General features: G+C 41.6%; 1 protein-coding gene across 2 annotated transcripts; it reads right to left on the reverse strand.

Moving 5' to 3' along the window:
- Nucleotides 1–292: 292 nt before the first annotated feature.
- ATP1B4 (ATPase Na+/K+ transporting family member beta 4) lies at nt 293–21,189 on the reverse strand. Of its 2 annotated transcripts, none has more exons than XM_059679288.1 (8): nt 21,051–21,189; nt 16,208–16,454; nt 10,842–10,970; nt 10,477–10,581; nt 7,157–7,353; nt 6,430–6,486; nt 4,198–4,293; nt 293–3,479 (listed from the first exon to the last, which is right to left on the reverse strand). In XM_059679288.1, exons 1-8 carry the CDS (start codon nt 21,111–21,113, stop codon nt 3,318–3,320), a joined length of 1,056 nt encoding a protein of 351 aa, XP_059535271.1. In that variant the 5' UTR covers nt 21,114–21,189; the 3' UTR covers nt 293–3,317. The 2 variants fall into 2 exon arrangements, with proteins under 2 accessions (XP_059535271.1, XP_059535270.1); XM_059679287.1 differs by having other exon boundaries at nt 16,196–16,454.
- Between the last annotated feature and the right edge of the window lie 2,890 nt (nt 21,190–24,079).

Below are 24,079 nucleotides of genomic sequence, written 5' to 3' on the forward strand. Positions count from 1 at the left end.
TTGATGAAGAAAGAAAGTTTACTCTGACAAAGTAGTCTGAGAAACCAGAGCATAGAGACTGCAAAATAAAAAAATGCTCAGAATGAAACAACTTAGTTTCATCCTCTCGTGGCTAAACCTCAAGAGTTGAAAAAAGGTGGGGGGAGAGAAAGTATTAAATTAATGGGCTGTCAATTGTCAAGTTTTCCACCTACATAGATGCCCAATATTCCAGTGGGAAAATCAGTGGTACAGTCTAGAAAAAGGAAATCATACACTTTTTTTTAAAAAAACTATTTATTGTTGTCAACAAGTTACCAAGACAATACTAATGTTTTCTACATGAAGATTCCCAGCAAATAAATGCCTAAGAGGTTACTTTAGGATAATGATTTCAGAGAGGGAAGGGGTGAAAAATCACATGTCTAAGCATGGACAAAACCATGAAGGCATTTTGAAGTAGTATTTCTCATTGACAATCAAGTAAAACCAAGTGCATTGCAACAAATTATATACAGATCAAACACTGGTATAGCACAGTGTGGGGAACTATTTGAATTAATCCACTAGAAGTTATTGAACTGTTAGAATTCAATTTAATAGTGATTAAATTATAATATCCAATTTTGTATTAAAAAGGTATTTGTTCATGTCCCAGCTGACAACCCAAACTATCCTAGTACTTTTCAACACTTATTTGAAACTGTGGAAACAATGGATTCCATTGAATGAGAAATACTGTATGACAAAAGATTCATAATTCCTTGTTTGTTTAATAGTTAACATATTTAACAGGATAATGTATTATGTATAAACTATAGCACCAGTAATTGAATTCCTGTGAAATGTTAACTATTATAACTCAAATTTGACATATGTTTCAAAATGTTGGGAATATCATTCATTGGTTTTTAAAAAGATGGTACTTCCTGGTAAGCAGCAGCTCAGAGTAGAAAGAGCACTGGACCTGGAGTCAGATGCAATGCAGGTTGTTTTCCCTAAATGCTCTCTAATATCCTTTCCAGATTTAATGTGATCTTTTACTACTGAATCTTGAGAATTTATTTGAGGTGATTTTTAAATGGTTTAAAAGTTATTGTCTTTAAGCATCTTGTCTATTTTTTGTTAAGGTTAGTTTTTAAAATCGAGTTTGGTAAGGAAGGGTTGGAAGGAGACAGTTGTATTGTTTTTCGTATTTTCCTCGGATCTGTTGTCGTATAGCTTCTATTACTTGTTAATAGTGGTCAACCCCCCTCTACTCTGTTGTTAAGAGTTGGCAGGAGTTGGAAGGTGTCTGGGAAGGAGATTCCAAAGAGTAACAGCCTTTCTGCCACAAAGCCAAGAGAAAAACACTATCTGAGAGACTGGTGTGATGTGTTTACATAACTGGCTTAAAATCCCAAGATTAAATAGCTTAGAATTTCTTAAGAGAGTTCACTTAAGAAAATCTTGCTTTTGTTCTCAGATTTTCTTCTTCCCAACCCAACTAGAGTTTACATCTGCACACCAATATCTGACCGATAGAAATCACAAGCCTAAAATGCCCAAAATTGATTTCAACACCTCCCTCTCCAATCCTGCTTCTCTCTTGTATTCCCAGTCATGTTAAACAATATCACCATCTCACTGGCTCTAGCCAAGCTCAAAACCTCAGAGTCATTCTTGACTCTTCTTTTTCCCTCATTGCCCATTCCCCAGTCTTGTTCCTCTCCAATCCACTCTTCACATTATGGCTGCCAAAGTGCTCTTTCTAAAATGCAAATATGGTCACAGAGATTCCTTGCTTATAATGCTTTAATGACTCCTTTTCACCTACTGGATAAAATTAAAGGTCCTCTTTTGGTACCTGCATACCTCTCTAGCCCAACCCCCGGTCACCTCCTGCCATTTCCCTGAGCCCTTTATACTCCAATGACATGAACTGCTCACAAGTAACCAAACACACCATAGTCTTTCCTGATTGTGACTTTGCATGTGAAATTTCCCCTGCTACTTTCTCAGCTCAAGTTAGTACCTTTTCTTCATGTTCCAATAGCATTTCCACATACTAGTTTTATAATGCTTGTCACACTATATTGTAGTTACTTCTTCACTTGTTTGTCTTTACTACCAAACTACCAGTTCCTTGTTTGGAACGAAGGTAAACATTATAGAGTAGTTTCAGACTCTGGATGCTTCTAGGTGGCATTTAAGCTAACTTTGGATCCTGAGACACTATGCTATTCTCTAATGTTCACTTCTCCTTGTCCCATCTCTCCCCCTGGTGGAGGTGTTAAGAAGCAGTGGCCAAAGATATGACAAAGCAGCTGGGCTGATCCATAGCCTGGATAAACATCGGCTTCATATATTTTTTTAAGCAAATGAAAATCTGGCTAATGAGTCTTGAATTAGGGTTTCCTGCAAGAAGATTTCTGTCTTATAATGTATCAGTTGGCAGACCCTGATTTCAATCCCTAGAGCTGTAGCTGGGGGTCAACACACCCATCCCTTGTGGTCTCAGAGAACATCACACTACTGTCAAACAAATAGCCCAAGAAGAAATAGTGAGTAGAGATCTTCTTCTTTGTTCTCTCCTCTGCCTGAAGATGAGACAACCTTGTTTACAGGAATGTTTGGATGATTACACCGTAAATCAAGGAATCAAATACCAATCACATCCACATAATAAGTGTTCTCAAGTCAAGTGGGCCTCACTTTCCCCCAAAAAAGTCATAGGGGAAGTCTTCATCTCTATCCAGAGCAATATCCAGTTAGCATGCTTTCAGTTGAAGATACCCTAGTCTTTGAATCAGTATTTAGTTGCCCACGTGAGACAGCCAGTTTTTCAAGCAGCTTTGGATATAGAATTCCTTAAGTATGATGGCCCTAGATATATTCTGGGTTGATCTAACTGGTGATTCCCACAGAAGAACCTTGCCAAGCAGGTGGGAAAAAAGGTTATCATCCTAGTTGGGAAGAATCTCACCTCTAAAAACAACAAAGTTTTAGAAAACACAATGAATTTATAATCATCATAGAAATTCTCCTTCACGGCTACTGTGAATTTTATCATATACTATGTTTGCACTACACTGAGATGTCTAGCAGCAAGAATGGGTTTTAGTTTTAAGTGGAGGGTGAAGGAAATTAATATAATCTGTCATCAGGAGAAACCACCTTTAAAAAATCAAATAGCTCCCACAATGTCATTTTATACATATGTCAAAGGCAAGGAAAGAGGATCTGCTCTTAGGTGTCCAGCTGGCTGTGTCCTGATTGAAGAAAAAGAATTCAGGTGCTACCAAGGATAACATGAAATAAAACAGAAACAAAACTGGTGTGTGTGTCCCCCGACATTCTTAAGTTTCTATGTTCAGAGTAAAGATTACCCTACCCACAAAACGATCATTGATGACATCATTTATGATGCCTTTTCCCTTCAGTTGGCACTGCACAGGCACCGCTTGGTTCTTCACCACGTCTGTAAAGTGCATTGCCACCAGCGGGGAGGTGTAGTTAACCTGTAAATGGAGGAACAATGAATTCTAAGTGTGAGGAGGGGTGGCTGTGTGGGAGAGTAATAGGATGAAAGTGATCAGATACTCAGTGCAGGATGGGATAACCTCCAAAAGAGAACTGAGTAAATCCCATGATTCTAAGACACAAATGGCTAAAGCAAATGACATGCTCTTTCTGCCCTCAGACAGTGGGGAAATTACATATTTCTCTCATAAGTCACTGTCAGATGTTTGATTGTCCTCTGGGGAAAACCAGTTCTAACTCAGTACGGTATGCTTTCCTGGATATCAAACCATGAATCAAACGGGAACTATCTGTCAAGTTTCTATGCTAGAGAAGAAGCTTTCACTACCCCAAGGCCTCAATGGGAGAAAGGGAAGTGAGATTATTGGGCATAATTTAGTGCAATGGCAGTGATTTGTTTGCTCCTGGCTCTGTCACAATGCTATGTGACATTGGGCAAGTTACTTCCTCTCTCAAAACCCTAGTTTCTCTATCTGTAAACTGAGGGAATTAGACCACACTATATCTGAGATTCCTTTAGATATGGAAAGGAGTAGTTGTGATAGGAATTGGTAGAGTGGGCTCCTGGTATTGGCCAGCAGCTGTTCACCTTTCTGTTACTACTCTCTGCTCCCTAACTCTCATAGATCCCAGCCAGCTTTTCCTTTGCCTCTGAGCCCTTTTTGACAGCAAAGACTGAAGGGGATACAGGCTTACGTGAGTCATTTTGCCGTAGTAAGGGTAGTAGCGGAGGTCAAAAGAAGCCGACTCTGGATAGTAATTGATGGATCGGATGTCGTTTTCATCACCTCTCTGTAAGTAAAAGCAGGCATAGATGGGATGCTGGGTCACTGGGTTGGAGCCTGAGCTAAAGGGACCTATGCCCCAGGTGAAATCACTGTGAGTCCCACAACCACCTTTCCCAAGAAGACCATGGAAGCAGAATGAGACAAAGCTCAACCCAGACCTATCCCCAGAGAACCATTTCCAGGAAGAGATTGTGCCTTGGCTTTTCAGTTCAAAAAATACTGACTAGAAGGCCTGAACTGAGGAGGCTGAAGATGCTCAGTATGGCTCTGTGCTGGCTCCTAGGAGACCCAGACAGAAGGGCGCCAAAGGGCTTGCAGTACCTGGTGCTTCTCTGGCAAGAGGACTTAACCATGCCAGCCCCTGCTCAATGAATCATATTGGGCCTGGCTCCCAATGTTGGATTTTGGAGCTGAGGCGCCTGTAAGTTGGAACATGTTTAGTAAATCCCACCCACAACAACTTACCCACTGTGGATTTGGTTCTATTGGAAGTCAGACCAGGTGCACAGGGATACAGACTATAGTTGCCTTACCTAAACTCATGTCTCTGATCACATTTTCTGTCGTTATTAATTACAGTAGGTGAAGTCAAGAGGATAAGCAAGCGGGGCCCAGTACTAGATTAAGTAAACAAGACTACCCTCATAATATCATGCCAGGTAGGGGATTGCCCATTCTGCCTATGCATTAGTCTTGCCCTAAATAGCAGAAGTCTGGGGGCTAATAAGGGACAAATTGTGTATCACTACTAGGAAATCACTCACTAGGGTCATGTGATGACTTCTTTCAATACAGTATAATTGTTCTTAGTATAAACAGTTTTCCTTAATGTATTCTAGTAATTACCTCATCCTGCTTGATTTCCACAAGTGGGTGTAGATTGACCAGTATTGATTATTATAGAATGCATAAAGACCCTTAATATTTCTTTTTTTAAATAAAAGAACATTTTCAGCGAGGTTTGATGTAAGCTGAAAAATGAATGGCTTCCATTCAATTAATATACTAGTTTCAGACAGAGTTGGTCTTTATGATTTAGTTACATATTATTCTAAAGGGCTATGAAATTCATTTTTGTGAATGGTATGTGGAATCAATTCTACTAGTTTATGGTCATGCCTCGCATGTCTGTATATTTATTTACACATAATCACATACATGTGAGCAAAATGAATATTTTTCTACCTGTTCACCTGGCAAACAAGGCCTGACCTTTCAAAGCTCATCTTCAGCATCACCATCCTCCACGTCAAAGCTCCCACTGCACCTTTCATAGCACCTGTAATACTTAATTGCCCTGATTTCAGGGAGTCATATTTATCTTTGCACTCCCAACACCTAGCAAAGTACCTGATCTATAATAAGTGATCAGTAAATGTTGCCTTTACTGCTTTCTGATCTGCCACCATCAAGACTAGGTTTTGAGCTGAATTTCTACTACTGAAAATGGCATTACCTGGCTTCACACAATTGCAAGACAATTGTCCAGGGCTTGAGATACAGTTGATGCTGTCAAACAGGAGGGAGCTACTGCCAATTTAAGAAGCAAATCCCAGATCTAGGGCTTTTTCCTACAAAGGAGCTAATTGGGGCAGATGAGATAGGAGTTAATGGTCCCTCCAAGGACAGTTAATTAGCATATTAATGGAGTTCTGTTTACACTCCCTTGTAGTCATTTGTTATTGCAACACCAGTGGCCTGGCCATTGCTACAAAAAGTGAAATTCAGTTTTAAAAGCAGGGACTAATGACTCTAATAAAAGCTGTTTGTTTAGTTCAAAGAAACAAGTAATTAGAGCAAAAAACAAAAGTGTAAACAGAATCTCAATTAATGACTTGGCACATCATTATTCCCTGCTGTGGCCCTTAGCTGAGGTTCAGTCTTTGGCTTTCACAGGTATAAATCAGCACACACACACACACACACACACACACACACACACACACCACGAACACACAGGAAATGAATGGTTTCTGGAAATAGGGAGGCCTGAAATTACTAAAGGGAGATGTAGTTTTGAAAAGATTAACCCTTCCCCTAACCCATAGTGAACCATCCACAGTAAAGCCTTGGAAAGTATGAGCCACCTTTTTGCATGAAATAGATGTGCTAGCAATGCTTACTCAAAAAGTCACTTTACCTGAACTTTGCAGGAAACTTTCACAGGGTCTCCAAGCTCAGGACGAAAACCTACAATCTGTCAAAAGAAAATCAGCGTGTTTTTTAAAAAACAAAAACAAAAAAGCAAAACAGGTTTGATAGTAAAAATGGGGCTTTTATAAATCCCCTCTGAGTCATCCCTTCCTTAGGCATAAGTTTAATGTATTCTGACCTCTCACAAATGTTACAAAAAGCAAAAAATGTAAAATATCTTCAGAGCTGTACAGCTCAGCTTATGCCTTGTATTTGTGCCTGACATTCATACAGTTGTAATTGCAGTAAGAAAACCCTGAAGGTGTAATTAACTTTCTGGTTTCAATAGGGGAGTGCCTGGTAAGGCTTTGCCACACCTCTAAGACATGGCAGGAGAGAAGGAAAATGCATTTATTTTGATATGAGAATTGTCCCTCACCCCACCCCATATCAATCCTTTGTTCCAAACCGCTCAGGATCTCATTCCTGACAGAGGGCATCAAAGGGGGCAGGGGAGGTTTGGGGGTCTGGTAGAAGAATGGAAATGGGGAATGTCCAAGGAGAAAAAAAGAATTATTGCTTGATAGTTTTTCCGGTTGTTTATGTTACTGATGCTGTAAGTAAAAATGGCCAAATTGGCAGTGTGTGAAGACAGAGCCAAAGAGAAATGGAGTGTCCAGAGCCCTCCTATCCAGCTTATCCACTTATCGCCAGATTGTCAAGGGCCAATATACCCGGTTCATCTTTAGAAGGATGCAGGGCTGTCCAGTAGAGTAGCCAAAAGTAGGGTCTTCCAGGCCAGAGCAATTCTTCAGGAAGGAGCGCTTAAATTGGCAGGCCTTCTTGTCCTCATCTTCATTTCCATCTTGGATGAAGTATTGCCCTGGAGGGCAATCTACATTCATTTCCTCTTGAAGACTGTCATTATAGCCTAAAGTGTGTGTGGGTAGCAAGAAGACATGTTAGATGAGTGCTACATGGGAAGACCATGTTTTCAGTAGTCCTCCTCCCTAGTTTCCTTTCTCCGGCTTGCCTGTGCTTCTCAGAAAGCCTGTTCAATCTGTCCTAGGCCCCGTGACATGGCATCAGGTCAAGGCCCTTCATCAGCAACATGTCTCCAGGATGCTCTCTAGGTTATTCCCCTCAGCCCACTTTGATTGACTGCCCTCTTGCTTCTCATTTCCTCAGAACTTTTGGCTATCCATCTCTGGGTCACTTTATAACTTCTACTTTTCATCATTTCTTTTCAGATATGGTAAATTGTAAATGTGGAACTCCACCTCTTCTACTTCTGGGAAGGGAATAGGCACATAGTAGGCAGATTTTGGAAGAGGGACTGCATCAGGTCAAGGCATGGCATATAAGAGACAGCAAAGCTCCTGTGTTAAATCTCCTTAAGCTCAGCCTAATAGACATATCCCTTTGAGGTCAATGAGAGGCACCTGATGCAAGAGAGTGAGAAGTGTGTGTTGTGAGACAGGTGAAGGGGGAGGAAGAAGAGGAGGAAGAGGAGGATAAAAAGGAGGAGGAGGAAATCAAGTTCCTCATTCTTTACAAAGGGAAGTTAGCACTACAAAATAGAAGCTTAGGTTGAAAGACAGAAGCCAATGACAACCATAGCATCTCCATTTAGACACAGTAGTTCTCAACATCCTGGCCCTTTAAATACAGTTCCTCATGTTGTGACCCAACCATAAAATTATTTTTGTTGCCACTTCATAACTATAATGTTGCTACTATTATGAATCATAATGTAAATATCTGATCTGCAGGATGGTCTTAAGCAACCCCTGTGAAAGGGTCGTTCAACCGCCAAAGGGGTCGCGACCCACAGGTTGAGAACTGCTGATTTAGAGGGTGAGTGCGTGAGATCTTGTCTACTGAGACCTGAAGCAATGTAATGGAATGTTACATTGAATGGAATGTAACATGTGTCCAAGGTACACTTGTCAGGAAGAGAGCTGAAAGGGGCTGTGAGCTGACTTTTTTGGGCTACTAGATGTCATAGATCTAGGCTTTGGAAGTTACTGCATTAGTTCAAATTTGGTTCTAAATGATAATGTTAGTCCTATTAGATCTAGCCCCTGTGCATTCATGTTCCAAGTAGCTCAGTTTTTTCAGAGGAGATTGTGTACCTATGATCTACCAGAGGTAAAACTCTAAACGTACTGCTGGATCTTCATCTAGACAGGTTGTGACCTGGGTTTTATATTATTAGGAAGCAACTGGGAATTTTAAATCTATTCAAGTTATGGCTAAGCCTTTATTATTCCTCAGACAAAGCTACATTCAATTCAAGGTCTTGCTTTAATCATATTTTTAGAGCAAGAACTATGTTCAAATAATTTTCTAAATAGAAGCTCTAATCATGTGCTCATTGTTTCTCTTGAGGTAGTTCCATAAAAAATAATGTGACATGGGCATGACCCATATTGCAAAATCCCAGTCCTCGTGGGAATGAAATTGATACTCTGGGATTTCTATTTCAGAGATGTGTTCCTTTTAAACAGGGTACATTATCTATGCTTAGGAACAACAACAAAAAAAACCCCAATGCTTTTCCTAATGTCCTCCACTTCTGTCATCAGGTCAGAAGTAGTATTTCTCCATCTATTAGCTTCTCAGGAAATTCCTCAGCCGAGATTCCAGCAGTACATTTGCAGTAGCTCACAAGCATTTTGAAAGTAAAGAAGATATTGTTCTGGCTATGATGTCCAAGACATTTGGGGGGTCAAAAATTGAACTACATAGACTCAGAAAGAACCCAGCCATCTGAAACTTAGAGTTGCCCAAAATAACACTAGTATTACTTATACAAAACTGAATTTCTAATTCTTGGTCATATGCCAGCAGCAAAGAATTATGAAAAGCAGCACTTCTCAAGTTTTAAAGGTCATACAAAGTGACCTGTGGATCTTGTTAAAATGCAGGTCCTTATTCAACAGGTCTGGGGTGGGCCTGAGATTCTGCCTTTCTAACAAACTCTAACAAAGGGATGCTTATGTAACTGGTCCCTGGATTATGCTTTGAGTACCAAGGGTGTCAAGAACATGGACATGGGTTTAAAACACTGGTTCTGCTAGGAGACTTTGATCATGTTACCCTCCCCCCTTTCTGAGCCTCAGTTTCCCCATTTGTAAAATGAGACAATACACTCTGCTATGCAGGGTTAAAATTAAATGAAAAAATTTATTCATTTAATGAACACTTTCTATCACATAAGAAATTGTTTTCCTCTTAATTCAGTGCACATTCTACTGGCCACTCCCACCTCACCCCCTCCCATTTCAGCCAGGCCAGGTCAACCAAATTAGTCTAACTGGCTTTTCCCCCACAAATCATAGGTCAATAATGTAAACTCACTGGAGCTCCTCTTTCATAGCTGGATAAATACAGAGGTTGTGTGCTCTGTGTTTAACTCTAACCAAGCTGCTACCTCAGTTTTCAACCTGTGGAAGGGCTTTTCAAAAAGCCATTCATTAGTTACTGAAAATGTATATGATGACACTATAGACATAAGCATCTTGAAAACACTTCTGATTAAAATGTAGGAGTAACTGTTACCCAGAGTTTCTTCCTCTAACTCCCTCTGGAATGCTGTTAAATAAAGACCCTTTCTTTCTTACTTCAAGATGGCCCAATTCCAAGAAATGAATTATCTTACCTTGAGAAAGTGTAAGAGATAGGGACCTTCCAGTTATGGAGAACATTCTTCTTTTCTCACCACTAACCCCCCCCCATTATATTCTAATAACCGATCAGTATTGAGCCATCTGGATGTGCCCAGGACATAACTAGGTATTGTAGGGTGTTCAAGAAGAGAAGACAATTTCTCTGCCCCAATTGACTTATCGGATTGCTGGGAAGTTGGCTTATATGTTTTCCAGGAAACAAACAACCATAAATTAGAGCAGTTTTGAATGTATCTACAGGTTCTGAGGAAGATGCAAGGTAAGGAGTGGGCTGGGGTTAGTAAGAGTGGGTCAGCTGAATTTTGAATTCCCACCCACAACCTTTCCAAAGAGGTTTGCACCATTCAGAGGAACTTACTTACCCTGGAGAAAGCCATTTAGGCTAATCACATAATGCTGCCAAGTGTCAGGTTCAGAAACGTTGAAGTTGAAGTTAAGGCTATGGGCGAAGGGTCTGATCATAACTCCTGGCAATGAAAACAGGTCTTGGATATATTAACCCATTCTTGGGATAATTTTTTGGTATTGATTCCCATGAAACCATTTCCCCCCAGGCAATCAAAATGAAAAGGATCATAATTTGCCAAGTACCAATTTACTTTTACTCTTAATAATTGAATCCCTAAGTCATTACTGGGAAGAGCCAAAGTTAATTGAGGCTAAACATGCTGTGCAAGCAGATTTCTGTCCAGCAAGTTCTGATAACACAGGGCATTTGGGCACTCACCAGGAGGCTTCACCCTCTCAGTGAATGTTGGCATGTAAGGACCGATGGTCAGAAATAGCGTGTACATGCAGAGAGTGATCACAGCAGCCAGGGAGGCGTAGAAGAAGAAGTAAATGACTAAGATCAAGCCTGCAGAACAATCAGAGATGAAAGTGGTCAGTGCTTGCCAACAGATTCTGCTTCCTCACTTGAATTTATGAACCAGAACCAATCCAAACATATGAGATGGCTTTTTTTTAATGCCCCAGATTCAGTATATCCTTCCTTGCTCATTCAGATTTCACCAATTTGGAATTGGTGAGAATTGTGTCAGAGGTTTGATTGCAGTTTACCCTACAGCATCTTTGATGGAAGGACTTGCTGAGCAAATGATAACCATGAACAAGATTACAGAATAGAGTTTAAAGTACTGCAGTGAGTAAATTGCTTAGGAGTCCTCTGGGCAACAGTTGATGTCCTAAGTACAAATCATTCTTCACTATTCATTAAAGCAGGTGCCCTGAAGAGTCCTAGAAGCTTGGTTCCAGTGATTATATGTATTTACAATGGATGGAAACAGCATTTATTGTCACATAGCCTATAATTCAAACTTTTGATTAATTTCCATGGGACTTGCCCCTAGTCAAGGTAAAGTGAGGTTTCACCCTATGTGTCTTGTATTTAATTCATCTTTAGCAAAAGTTTAAGTGGCTCTGCTTTTCAAAAAGAACACTAGCACAGGACCGGAAAGGGAAGAGTAAGAAACTATGCTTAATTATTGACACTTGCTACTTGTGAGTTCTACCTGTGAGCTTGGGCAAGTTACAGAACCTCTCTGCACCCAAGATTCCTCATAAGTAAAATGGGAATAAGGTTAGCACTTACCTCATATCCTTCTCCATATTTGTATCAGTACAGTAGTCCCCACTTATCCACGGTTTTGCTTTCCATGGTTTTAGTTACCCATGGCCAACACCATGGTCCAAAGATATTAAATGGAAAATTCCCAAAATAAACAATTCATAAGTTTTGAAATGTGCACCATTCTGAGTAACATGATGAAATCTCACACCATCCAGCTCCATCCTGCCCAGGACATGAATCATCCCATTGTTCAAGCTATCCACACTGTATATGGTATGCACTCATTAGTCACTTAGTAGCTGTGTTGGTTATCAAAACTTCTGTCACAGTATCACAGTGCTTGTGTTCAAGTCACCCTTATTTTATTTAATAATGCCACATTCACATAACTGTTATTATAGTATCTATAATAATAAAAGCATAATATGCTAATTAGACCAGATGTCCTTCCGGATGAAGCCTGGGCTGTGAGGGAAGCCCAGGTCCCGGGTGTCAGAGGGAAGCCAGTACCGGCAGCCAAGGAAAGGAAGGCCTACTCTTGCATGAATTTCACACATCAAGCCTCTAGTATTATTATAATTGTTCTATTTTATTATTAGTTATTGTTAATCTTTTACTGTGCTTAATTTATAAATTAAACTTTATCATAGGTATGTATGTACAGGAAAAAATTTTAGTATATGTAAGGTTCATATCCACTGGGAGTCTTGGAATGTATACCCTGAAGATAAGGGGGACTACTGTATCTGAAATTCAGTCTTTCCTTATATCCTATCCTGACCTTACCACTTCCTCACTATTTAATCTTAGACATCTGAACCTCAATTTTCTCATATGTAAAATGAGGACAATAATAGCACTTTAATAATGCACATAAATAGCATAGCACAGCCTGGCAGATACCAAGTATTCTATAAATGGCAGTCTTCATCATTACTATTACTAATATTATTATTACTATAGGACCAGAAGCATAAGTGTGTGAATTCCTCCTCTGTGGGCTATATTAGAATTAGCTTTGCCCAGGATTAGGCAGCACAGAGTGAGGTAAATAAGAGTGAAATTGTTGCTGAGAAGCTCTTTCCAAGTCCTCCTTGGGCTCTTTCAGCCAACAATATCTGGCTCTGCTCACAACAGTGACATGATGTTGGAACTACACATTTGAACTGAATCATGAACCAGAAACTGGAACAAACCACATAACTTTGCTATACCCAAACCCGATTCTAAATATTAATTTTTAAATTGAACCATGAACCAAATAATTAACCAAAGATGATTGGAGAAGGAGAAAAAAAATCCTTAGTAATCCAACTAGAAATGGAACCTCTATGTTTTATAAGATAAACTAAAGCAGAACTGGAACATGAACACATTGATTCAGCTGGAGTCCCTGGAGAAGAAATAGTAGCACCTGTGTGCCTGTGATACTTGGCTACTGACTAGTGGCTGTTCTAATGGGATGTGCCCTGTGTCATCTCCTCCATTCCTTTACCCTCATCCCCATCCTAGGAATGGATCAACAGCTGAAGCCATGCTCAAGGACTGGAAGACAGTTGCATGGATGAAAGGAGAGCAATAGAATACAGGTAAACTCCCTTGGAAACATCTTCCTTCCTGCCTACAATGTGTGAATGGCACTAGCAATGAGTCCTCTCAGCCTTACAAAGGAATCTGTGCCCTGGAATCTCAGCCACAGGCAAAAAAAAAGCACCATACCCATCTGAACTCATTGACCCCATCAACCCTTTCTACTCTGGATGGCCAAGTTTTAATTGGCCACTGCTATAGGCAATCCAAGGCTCTCTTCTGAATGCTCCACCCAAGTATGGGTAGACCTGGATATCTTGGATAGATTAGGTACCCATGATCACAACTCTTCACTCCTCCCACCAAAACACCCCCATCAGTTCCTGAGGCCCTACCCATCAGGGCCTTGCTCATTGCCACAGTTCATGAAGATGGTGCAGTGTTCTGGCAAGAGAATGAGCCCCAGTATTCATCCAATCTGGGTTTGACTCTCGGCACTGTCACTTATCAACTCTGTCACTTTAAACAAATTACCCTCTCTAAGCCTGTTTCTGCATCTGTAAAATGGGGATAATAATATTACTACCTCAAATGGTTCTTGTCAGTATCCAATAAAATAACATGTAGTTCCTAAGAATAGAGGTTGCCCAGCTACCAAAAGAAAAGCATATATATATCCCTACTATGCAAATAGACTGAATGGCAAAACAACCGGTCGCTATGACATGTGCCGACCACCAGGGGGAGTGTGCGGAACATGGTGAGTGTTAGCAGCAGGCAGCAGAGTGCGGACGGAACATGGCAGGTGTCGGCCGCGGCAGGATGGTCAGGTGAGCAGGGGGCGCCAGACCAAGGCGGAGTACCAGTCACTGTCATCAGGGTGAGCCTCTGATGCTCCCATGTGGCAAAGTCCTGCCTGGCACTCGCACCTGCTGCCGGTGCTGGCCCCACTCGCACCTGCTGCAGTGCCTGGTGCCAGGCCTGATTGCCTCTGAGGGCTTCTCCACCTCCCCCTGTTCCTGAGGGGTGATTGGGGCAGCAGCCGCTGCCTGCACCTGCTGCTGACGCCAGCCCCAATTGCTCCACACGTTCAGCAGGTGTGAGTGGGCCAAGCAGCGGCAGTGGGAGCAGGGCTGCAGGCAGATAGGGGACCAGGGGCCACAGCAGGAGGGTCCCAGTGGGGTCTTGGAGGATGAGCTGAGACCCGCCCCTGTGCCTACTGCAATCTTGCAGCCCATAGTTCCTTTCAAGGTGCACGAATTTGTGCACTGGGCCCCTAGTACTATAATAATAGGTGGGTGATTATGTTGGTCATGTTGCTGTACAAGCTCAAGTGGACACCTAGTTCTCAAGCAAGAGGGCAGCAAGGCATATGTTTGGAGGCCTAAACATTAGGATCACTATTTTCCCTTTGTTCAGGGGTAGCTGAACAGAAGCCAGAATTCCTGGACTGTCCTTAGACCTGCACCCAGAGGCCTGGAGAGGGCCTACTGTGCAGTGTCCCCACTGCCGTATCTTCCCTGGACACTTGAACCTTCCTCCCTCATTCCTATTTACTGGCCTATCACTTGTTCTCCACGGGAGCAATTTGAATAAGCTCATCTGATTAAGTTCCAATTGCTGGCTACTTGGGGGTTAATGTAGGGCACCCTCTCCCAGAATCACACTTGCTTTTCACAAGGCCTGATTTTTCAGTCCTCTTTAGACAAGGGAGAAACAGCTGTGTCCCCTTTGGAGCCCCAGTGAGTGTCCAGCATTTGTTTGCAGCTTCAGAATGTTGGAATGTTCCCTGAATGGTACATTTGTTCCAGTTGAGCATTTGAGGGATATACAGGGGTGGGGTTGAGAACTGAGGAAGGGTGAAGGGAGGTGGACGTTCTTCAGAGTCCCACACTTGCTATTCCTAATTCCAGGAAGCAGGACTAGCTTCACCCTCACTGCACCCTAACTGACCTGAATTAGAAACATAAATGATGAGGGAGAGAATTCTCAGCCAAAGGGCCTCTAGAAGTCATGACCATCAACTTCAGCAACTTAGACCCTTGGCACTAGGGAACTCTTATTTCATCCATGGTGTTCTCTATTGTTTTTTTCTTCTCCAAACCAGCAGCTGCTCTTTTTCTGGGCTGCACAGAGAGTGTGGCAAGTGTGAATTTGACCACAGGCAAAATCTCCTGAGGAGAAGGCTCAGCACTAATAGTTTGAGAGGTGAGTAGGACCCTGGGAGAGGAGTGCTGGGGGAGTTGTGAAGTGGAAGTGGTGGCAGCATGTGATTCAAAGAGGAAATACTAAAAATGTGATTCTGCTATTGATCAAGTGATGTGGGTGGGGGCTCAGCCTTAATCTCTAGAAATTATCCTTTCAAACCTAATTTCTCTGTGTACATCATGGGAGTGTAAACCACCAAAAAAGCTGGGTTTAGGGGCAGGCCTCCTGACTCTCTGATATTTCTAGGTGAAATTATGAGGCTTTATAAATCCTTGGTCAGGTTAGCAGGGATTTGAGTCTCATATCCTAGAAGTAGTTTTCAGAGTACTTTCAACTTTACAATGATAACATCTTGTTGGAGCCTCATGCTGATCCTGTGAGAGAGGCAAGAAAGGGATTGTTCTTTCATTTGGTGGGTGAGGAAACTGAAGTTCAGTGAGGGTAAATATAAACCCAAGGTCACACAGAAAGTGACAGAGCTGAGACTTTTAAAAATGTCTGTGCTTTCCAATTCACTCTTACTGTCTCTCTGCATTGCAAATGTTTTTGAACCCAGAAGATTTCAGCCATACAGTCAATATTGTTCACCCACTTGGAGTTTGTTCTGATGGCATCTGCCCATAGTCCAGACATTTCCCTAAGCATTGATCCTTTTACATGATACCTAAGAAAAGTTTGCAGACAAGCCCATCCAACATATGGTAAAGGAGTCCTGTACACCAAGCCAAAAGGAAAGGACACTTTAGTGGGGCACTGGGACAACTGGGACTTACTCCAACTCTGACCTGTTCGGGCCAGAGACATCCTTTTCTCCGGATCCCACAGGTACTCATTCATGATCTGCAATTTCCGCCGCCAGGTGTTGCCTGTTGGCTGACCCTGACCCTCTTCCTCATCCTTTTCCTCCTCTTCTTTCACTTCCTCTTCCTCCTCCTCTTCCTCCAAATTGGGTACCACCATCACCCGAGCCTCTTCTTCTGCTTCTTCCTCTTCATCTGCTAAGTAGTTCTGATTCACTTCATCCTGATCATCCTGGAACAGTGACAAAACAATCCCCTCTTTGAAAAAAATTTCCAGTGGCACATCCCACCAGCCAAATATAAATGGAAAACGACTTAATATTTAGAGATACTTCAAATTTCTACTTCCCCATAAACATACCCATTGTTACAAGAGATATTTCCTTTCTCTCTGTTCTTTTGAAAGAAATGTCCTTTCTATGATCATTTTGATTCAATATCTTTTCCATAGAGGTATAAGTTTTATTCTCAGCTTTAGGTATTTAGGCTCTTCCTCCAGGACTGCTTGTATCATTATTCTGTCCTGGGGCCTTGGCCTCCTGCTTCACTTTGTCTGGCTTGTCAGGACAGAGCTGAGCTCAATGCTGGAGGATGGAGTAGTTTTAGACATTTGTGTCTGTGATGGTAAATTCTCAATCCATACCAGCTTTATTTTAACACCCTGTACACTTTCAGCTGCTCCACCTCACCATCCCAAGTTGTGGCTAAAAATAGCCTTGGATAGAAATCAAGTGGAGAAGCCAATTGCTATACCCCTTCTCAAAATGTAGACTGCCTTCCCAACTCCCAACAGAAACAAGTGATGGGAGTGGGGGTTGCTATTTGCTGCTTCTCTGACTGTTGCCTGGTCTGGAACTTCTTTCTGTCTTAAGCTGATTTAAAAGACCACCTGGGGGCTAGTACCCCAACTGACACTTCCTTAGTCTCCATCCCTCCCAAACCCTATACGCTAGGCAAAAATCTGGGCACGTAGTAAGTGCTCAGCACATATTTGTTGATTGACTGATTGCAGCCATTACTTGAGATCTGAAACTGTAATATTCTCTGAGTGGTTCTAAGGGGGAAAAAAACCCAGACTTCACCAAATGGTATTTCAAATGCCTCCCAGCCACAGGCCAGAGAGTTGGATCTTTGTTCTTTGTGGATCTGCCAAGGCTCACTGCAGCAGCAGAAAATGAGGTCGCCCTCCCTTCTCTCTAACTGTCCAAATCTGCAGTGGCGGGGCCTGTGCACCTGTTGGGGTTGAAAGTGTTGAATGATAGAGGCCAGGGGCTCCATGCTGCCCCCTCCCTGCTCGATTCCTCAAAGGCCATTTAGAGGACACTCAACTAAAAATTCTGCCATTAATGGGGAGAGGCCTCAGAAAATTAGGTTGTTCAGAATCAGTAAAAGTGATATAGAATGATAAGGCTCTACTAGGCATTCAGTCTGCCCAGCCCTATGTAACTCTTGATTATAAGCACTCTGGAATTACTCCCTAATTTGTTCAAATGTACAGCTTTATATCACACACTATATCAAAACTGACAGTAACCTTGGAGATTCACTTGTCCATCTGAGGCTCAAAGAGGGAACAAGCTCTAAACAGAGCCACACAGCAAGTTCATGATAGAATTGTCAGTCCCAGAACTTTTATCTCCTGATACTCTAGACCAGCGGTTCTCAACCTGTGGGTCGCGACCCTTTGGCGGTCAAACGACCCTTTCACAGGGGTCGCCTAAGGCCATCCTGCATATCAGATATTTACATTATGATTCATAACAGTAGCAACATTACAGTTATGAAGTAGCAACGAAAATAATTTTATGGTTGGGTCACAACATGAGGAACTGTATTGAAAGGGCCAGAAGGTTGAGAACCACTGCTCTAGACAATAATGTTTCTCCTCTGTCACATTGAGCACAAGTGCCTAAAGGTGATTTAGCAGATTTGTGGAGAACAATAGTATGTTAGATTCTATGTTCCCAAAATATAGTAAGTGCTTATAATTGAGGATTTCTGACTCTGACATGGACTTGCAATGTAAGGCTTAGGAAAATAAACTCCATTATTCAATGTTGAATGGATTAATAAATGTTCTTATATCTCACTTGGGTGTGAACGTATGTACACATTTGACCTCCCAAAGTGTATTTTGAGCACCCAGGGGCCAGGGTCTATATTCTAACACCTTGATGGCCCACCACAGTGTAAAGTCACAGCTAAGTAACCAGTGGGTAATTAATAAATGTCAATAGCAACTGTCTGACTCTGGAGAAATGCTCTCACAGAACTTGTCACTCTAACCTCAGCAGTCATGTAGACTGCAGTGGGTAGTCATCATGGCCCCCAGAGAATCTACTGCAACTGAAAATCTCAGAGAATTTGAAATGTAACATTTCATTATGGGGAATTTATATTCCCTTTATATTTTCTGAACAACTTTCTTCTCTCTCCTTGTTGCCTATATGCCTGCCCTCCACCTCTGCTCCACAGAGGAGGCAGCTGGCCTTGACCTCGGCCTGATCTTATTTGTAGATATGAACTCTCATGATAATCCTATTAAAGATGACTTGTCATTAAAGCTTTACCCTCGAGGGAAGAATTAACCTTTTCAGAGCTGATTTCCCCACAGCTCTCACGATGCCTCAATATCAAGAACCTCAAATATCTTTTCCCGCTACCTTGCTTCCAGGTACAGGGGGGCCTCACTATGTGGAAGAGAGGTGCTTTTGTGCAACTAACTATTTAATGGAATCCAGTAGGGAATCCTTTGGTAATGAGAGGGTCTGTTTTTGTCAGTTTCCTAAAGTAGCACTGCCCTCATGTGATAGTGTGAGTGTGCTGGGATATAATAGTGGGTGTGTGCTGGGGCCATCATGTTGCCCTAAAAGGAAAGAATCTGAAGGACAGAGGGTGGCTCCATTTTGAGAACTCTAAATATATAAACGTATAACAAATATATAACAAACAGTATGACCCAAAGGATAAATTTGTGTACTGCATTGAGTAATACCCTGTAAACATTTGAACAATAGCTCATGGACACAGACAATAGCGTAGGGAAGGCCTGGGGTAGGGCAGGGGCTGGGTGGAGGGGGGCAAAGGGGGAAAATGGAGGACATCTGTAATACTGTCAGTAATAAAAATAAATTTAAAAAAACGATTGGTTAATTTTCAAAGAGAAATTAGCCCACAATTATTCACTGTATCAAATAATTTTCAATTTAAAATTTTTTTAAATTTGATTGTTTTCTTTATAAAGAGCTAGATCCCCTGATGCATTGAAAATCCAAATCGAAACAAAACAGAAACAGACTCACAGATACAGAGAACAGACTGATGCTTGACAGCGGGAAGGGGTGTTGAGGGACTGGGTACAAAAGGTGAAGGAATTGGGATTAAGAAGTATGAATTTGTAGTTACAGAATAGTCACAGAGATGTAAATTATAGCATAGGGAATGTAGTCATTAATATTGTAATAACTATGTATGGGACCAGATAGGAACTGGAAATAACGAGGGATCATTCTGTAAAGTACATGACTATCCAACCACTATGTTGTACATATGAAACTAATACAGAATAATATTGAATGTAAATTTTAATTGAAAAATAAAAATAAATAAACAAGAAGAAAATACAAACCAGTTGACAAATCATTGAAATTATATACAACACTTTAGCAACATTACACAGAAAAGAAGTCAAGTAAGGAACAGTTATATATGCCCTGCAGATTGTGACTGCTGTAAGAGTTGGAAGGAATTTTGGGATGTCAAAAGAAAGATTCTACAAATTGTGGCTGGAAAGTTAAGGGAAGCCCTTCTTAGGTGTATATAACATTAGAATAATTTATGTTTTCCTCTGCTGGCTGTCTTTACTCAACTCCGTGATTATATAAGTGGCAATTCCCAAAGAAAAATGGATTAAGCTTTATTTCCTCCTGGGGCTCAGATAGAAATCCTCTTTGGGGGGAAATTTCAAAATATACCTCCCTTCAAAAAAAAGTACTGTGTGTGGCATATATTAATGAATTATAGCAAAGTAAATGTAAAGAAACTTTGGGTTCAAAAAATGTGTAATGCACTCTGGTGATAAATGGTGACATCAAAGGGGTGTGTGTGTGTGTGTGTGTGTGTGTGTGTGGCAGGATGGCAATGGGTGGTGGAGGGTCAGAGGGTTGGGGAGTTGCATACTGCAAGTATAATGGAAAGAGCACAAGATTAGAAGTGAGAAAACTTGCATTTTCACCTTGGCTCTTCCACTAATTATCAAGTCACTCCTGTGCTCTGAGCCCCAGAAGCCTCTTTTACATAATGAGGGGTTCTGGAGAAATGATGTCTAGGATTACTACCAGCTTCTATCTAGGATTCTATGATTTTAGCTATAGTTTGGAACTTCTGCCTTAGTAAAAGAGAAGCTGGGTTTCTAAGAAGCTACCACCCAAGGAGACTGAGACAGCTGGGTAGGCAGTGCCTTTCATTTCCTCCTCCCCTTCCCCTCTCTCTTGGTTAAATTTCCTGCTATCAGAACGAAACCTTTACTCCCAAACTCCAAAATGTTTGTTCAAATTCTAAGCTCAGAAGAAAAATTTCCTCTCATTATCTGGCATCTTCCCTTTCCCTTATCTTTCTTCCATAGGAAGAGAGGCTTCCTGTTTCAAACCAGAAATTTAGGGTGAAATGGAATGCTGGGAGTCACTGCTGGCTCTTGAAATTATGTGCTTCCTTAAACTTCACTGTTCTTGCCATCCAAAGGAGAAGAAGCCACAAGCCAAGACCTACACAACCCCCACCCCACCCCACTAAAAAGAAGCAGCAAAATATCCTGTTCCCTGGGACTCACAAGTCTGTAGCGATAACTGTGAGGAAAGACCGGAGCCCTTCTGGACCGGAGCTGCCTTCTCATAGCTGTTCAGTGGGTAAAGGCAAAGCAGAGGCAGGCAAGTAGGTGAGAGTTCTGGAGCTTCTGCAGGAGACACTGGTTGCTGGGGCCACTTGCTGCCTAGTAAAAGTGAACCCTCCTGGCATAAGTCCTTCCCCAAAATAATCTAACATGCCCCTCTCTCATTGGTTGGCCCCTTTCCTGAATCAAAGGAAAGCCCTATGGAAAAGCAAGCTCATCATTACAGGGAGGGGGAGATATTCTGGGTCACAAGGATGAACAGCTCACTTCTCCCCAATTCATGTCTTTTTCCACCCCCTGCCCTTCTCTAGTACCTGAGATACTATGGGCCCAATGGAAATCTTAAATTGTGTTCTTCTCAATTGAGAGTTGGATATCAGTGTGTGCAGGAGGTGGGGCATGAGTGGGAGTTGGGGGTGAAGGGAGATGGCCAAGAATAACTTTCTTTTTTCATAAGGCTGATCTCATGCAAAAGGATCTAGGGTGTCAAGAAAGAATCCCTTCGCTCTCCCCATCCCACACACACACCAAGCCATCTACAATATTTATCCATGTCAACCCAGGAGCTCCTGAAAATGTGGATTATGGGTCTTGATTTTAGAGGCCAGGCTTTAGTTTTACCTTTCCCTACACCAAAGAGGGTCTTGAACATAAAGAAGCCTTTTTCTAGACCACATGTCAGAATGGCCCCATCAGTCGCTGCCCCTCACACACATCCCTTGGAATCCTGGCCAAATTTCTGTAGTGGTTGAGATCTATATTTATCCCTTAGCATCGGGGCAGGGAACAAGCCAGAACTTTGCAGTGTCAGTTTCCCAGACATACATAACTCCCGAAGCCAAAGTGGGATCCAACAAAAGAAAAATTATAGAAACAGCCAAGAACAGTGTATAGCATTTTTGGCTGTTTGATCCACCCCACTGGAGTCTGGGTGGCTAAAAGGCCCAGGTAGAGTTTCTAATCCTTCCTTCGCAAATTACTCCTCCCTCTCTCCCCATTACACCCAGATGACTAAGAATATTGCAGATACTGATATTCTGGGCAGATTCATAACCAAGAAAAATAGCACAATACCTTGAATAGATTTCTCTATTCATAATTCCAACTCTAGGCTATCCTGATGCAGATAAGTTTGGTAGTGGTTAATTTAAAATAAAGACTCCATTTGCTAGATTGTTACTAATGGAGTACTTTTCCTTAGCAGAATATCCTCCCATGCCCTTATTTGAAGAGAGGCCACTAAAAAAAAATAAAAGAAACTCATTCCTCTTTTTGGATTTTAATAACAGAAAATGTATTCCAAGGGATAACCTGGTCTCAGTAGATACCAAGTTCTACCTCTTATACTTTCCCCATTTGAGACTTTTGTGCAATGCCTGCTGTTAAATGTGAGAACCCTGCCACCCTTGGAAACCTCAAAAAACAAAACAAAACAAAACAACAAGCCCAGCTGGTGTGGCTCAGTGGTTGAGCATCCACCCATGAACCAGCAGGTCACAGTTCAATTCCCAGTCAGCGCACATGCCCAGGTTTCAGGCTCAATCCCCAGTGTGGGGCATGCAGAAGGCAACTGATCAATGATTCTCTCTCATCATTGATGTTTCTCTCTCTCTCTCTCTCTCTCCCCTCTACCCCTCTCTTCTTCTCTGAAATCAATTAAAAAAATAAAAAATAAAACACAAACAAAAGCCTGGTTAACTGGTCTCATCTTACTAAAGCAAAAAAGAAAGTACAGTCATGTTAGTAAGATTTCAAAAATCAAGCATGGGAGGCAGCACTATTTACAATATTGAAGATATGGAAACAGCCTAAGTGTCTGTCTACAGATGAATGGATAAAAAAAATGTGGCATATTATTCAGCCAAGAGAAAGAAGGAAATCTTGTCATTGGTGACAACATGGATGGACCTTGAGGGCATTATGCTAAGTGAAATGAGTCATACTGAGAAAGATAAATACTGTATGATCTCACATATGGAATTCTAAAAAAACCAAACTCATAGAAACAGAGTAGAATAGTGATTATCAGGGGTTGGGAGTAGTAGAAGTAGGGATATGTTGGTCGAAGGGTACAAACTTTTAGCCCTGGCCATGTATCTCAGTTGGTTGGAGCATCATCCCATACACCAAAGGTTCTTGGGTTCAATTCCTGGGAAGAACACATACCCAGGTTGAGGGTTCAATCCCTGGTCAGGTGCGTATGGGAGGAAACCAATTGATGTTTCTCTCACACATCCATGTTTCTCTCTCTCTCTTTCTCTCTTCCCGTCTCCCTTCCTCTTTCTCTAAAATCAATAAAAACATACCCTTGGGTGAGGATTGAAAATAATAAAAATAAGTGTATCAAATCACATTGTACATCTTAAACTTACACAATGTTATATGTCCATTATATCTCAATAAATCTGGAAAAAATCCAAGGGTGGAAACACCAAAGGGGACTTGGAATAATGTGACCTCAGGTAACAAAATATTTCATTCTCCAAAATCTCTTGTTCCCTAGCATTCTGGGTAATTTGGGGCTTGCTATTTACTTAATATATTTGCAATCTATTTTGACTATAGACCAGGCTGCCTTCTGGAATGACAGTTGAGTGGGGTAAAATAACAAAATGACATAGGATCTCAAAGACAGAAACCTCTATGAATCCATAGTAAAAAAAAAAAAAAAATCTAGCTAAAGGAGAAATCAATCCCACCAATTTTGGAGAAAAAGCAATCTGATTGACAGTGCAGCAGATTGGAGCCAGAGTGACCAATGGGAACATAATGCAGCAGTGGCTACAGAGGCAAGAGAGTAGGGAGAAAGGAGAAGCTTTGAATGTGACTAGGTTCAAAGGCAAATTATTCAAGTCTCTAAAACTATATGCCCAGTCCTTGGGCACAAGTGTTAGCTGCTGCTTCTATAAGCCCCTTTTCCTGTTTGCCCTAGGGTCGCTCATGGTTGCTGTCCTAGCGGTTTTGCTCAG

Source organism: Myotis daubentonii, chromosome X, assembly GCF_963259705.1.
Source record: "Myotis daubentonii chromosome X, mMyoDau2.1, whole genome shotgun sequence".
NCBI classification, from domain to species: Eukaryota; Metazoa; Chordata; class Mammalia; order Chiroptera; family Vespertilionidae; genus Myotis; species Myotis daubentonii.

Bases quoted from the DNA above. Each gene is read 5' to 3' on its own strand.
- ATP1B4 (XM_059679287.1), bottom strand. From the start codon at position 21,113: ATGAGAAGGCAGCTCCGGTCCAGAAGGGCTCCGGTCTTTCCTCACAGT. The intron at 16,455-21,050 runs GTGAGTCCCAGG...TCACTGTTCCAG, and splicing joins ACAGTTATCGCTACAGACTT to GATGATCAGGATGAAGTGAA. The intron at 10,971-16,195 runs GTAAGTCCCAGT...ATTGTTCTGCAG, and splicing joins CCGAACAGGTCAGAGTTGGA to GCTTGATCTTAGTCATTTAC.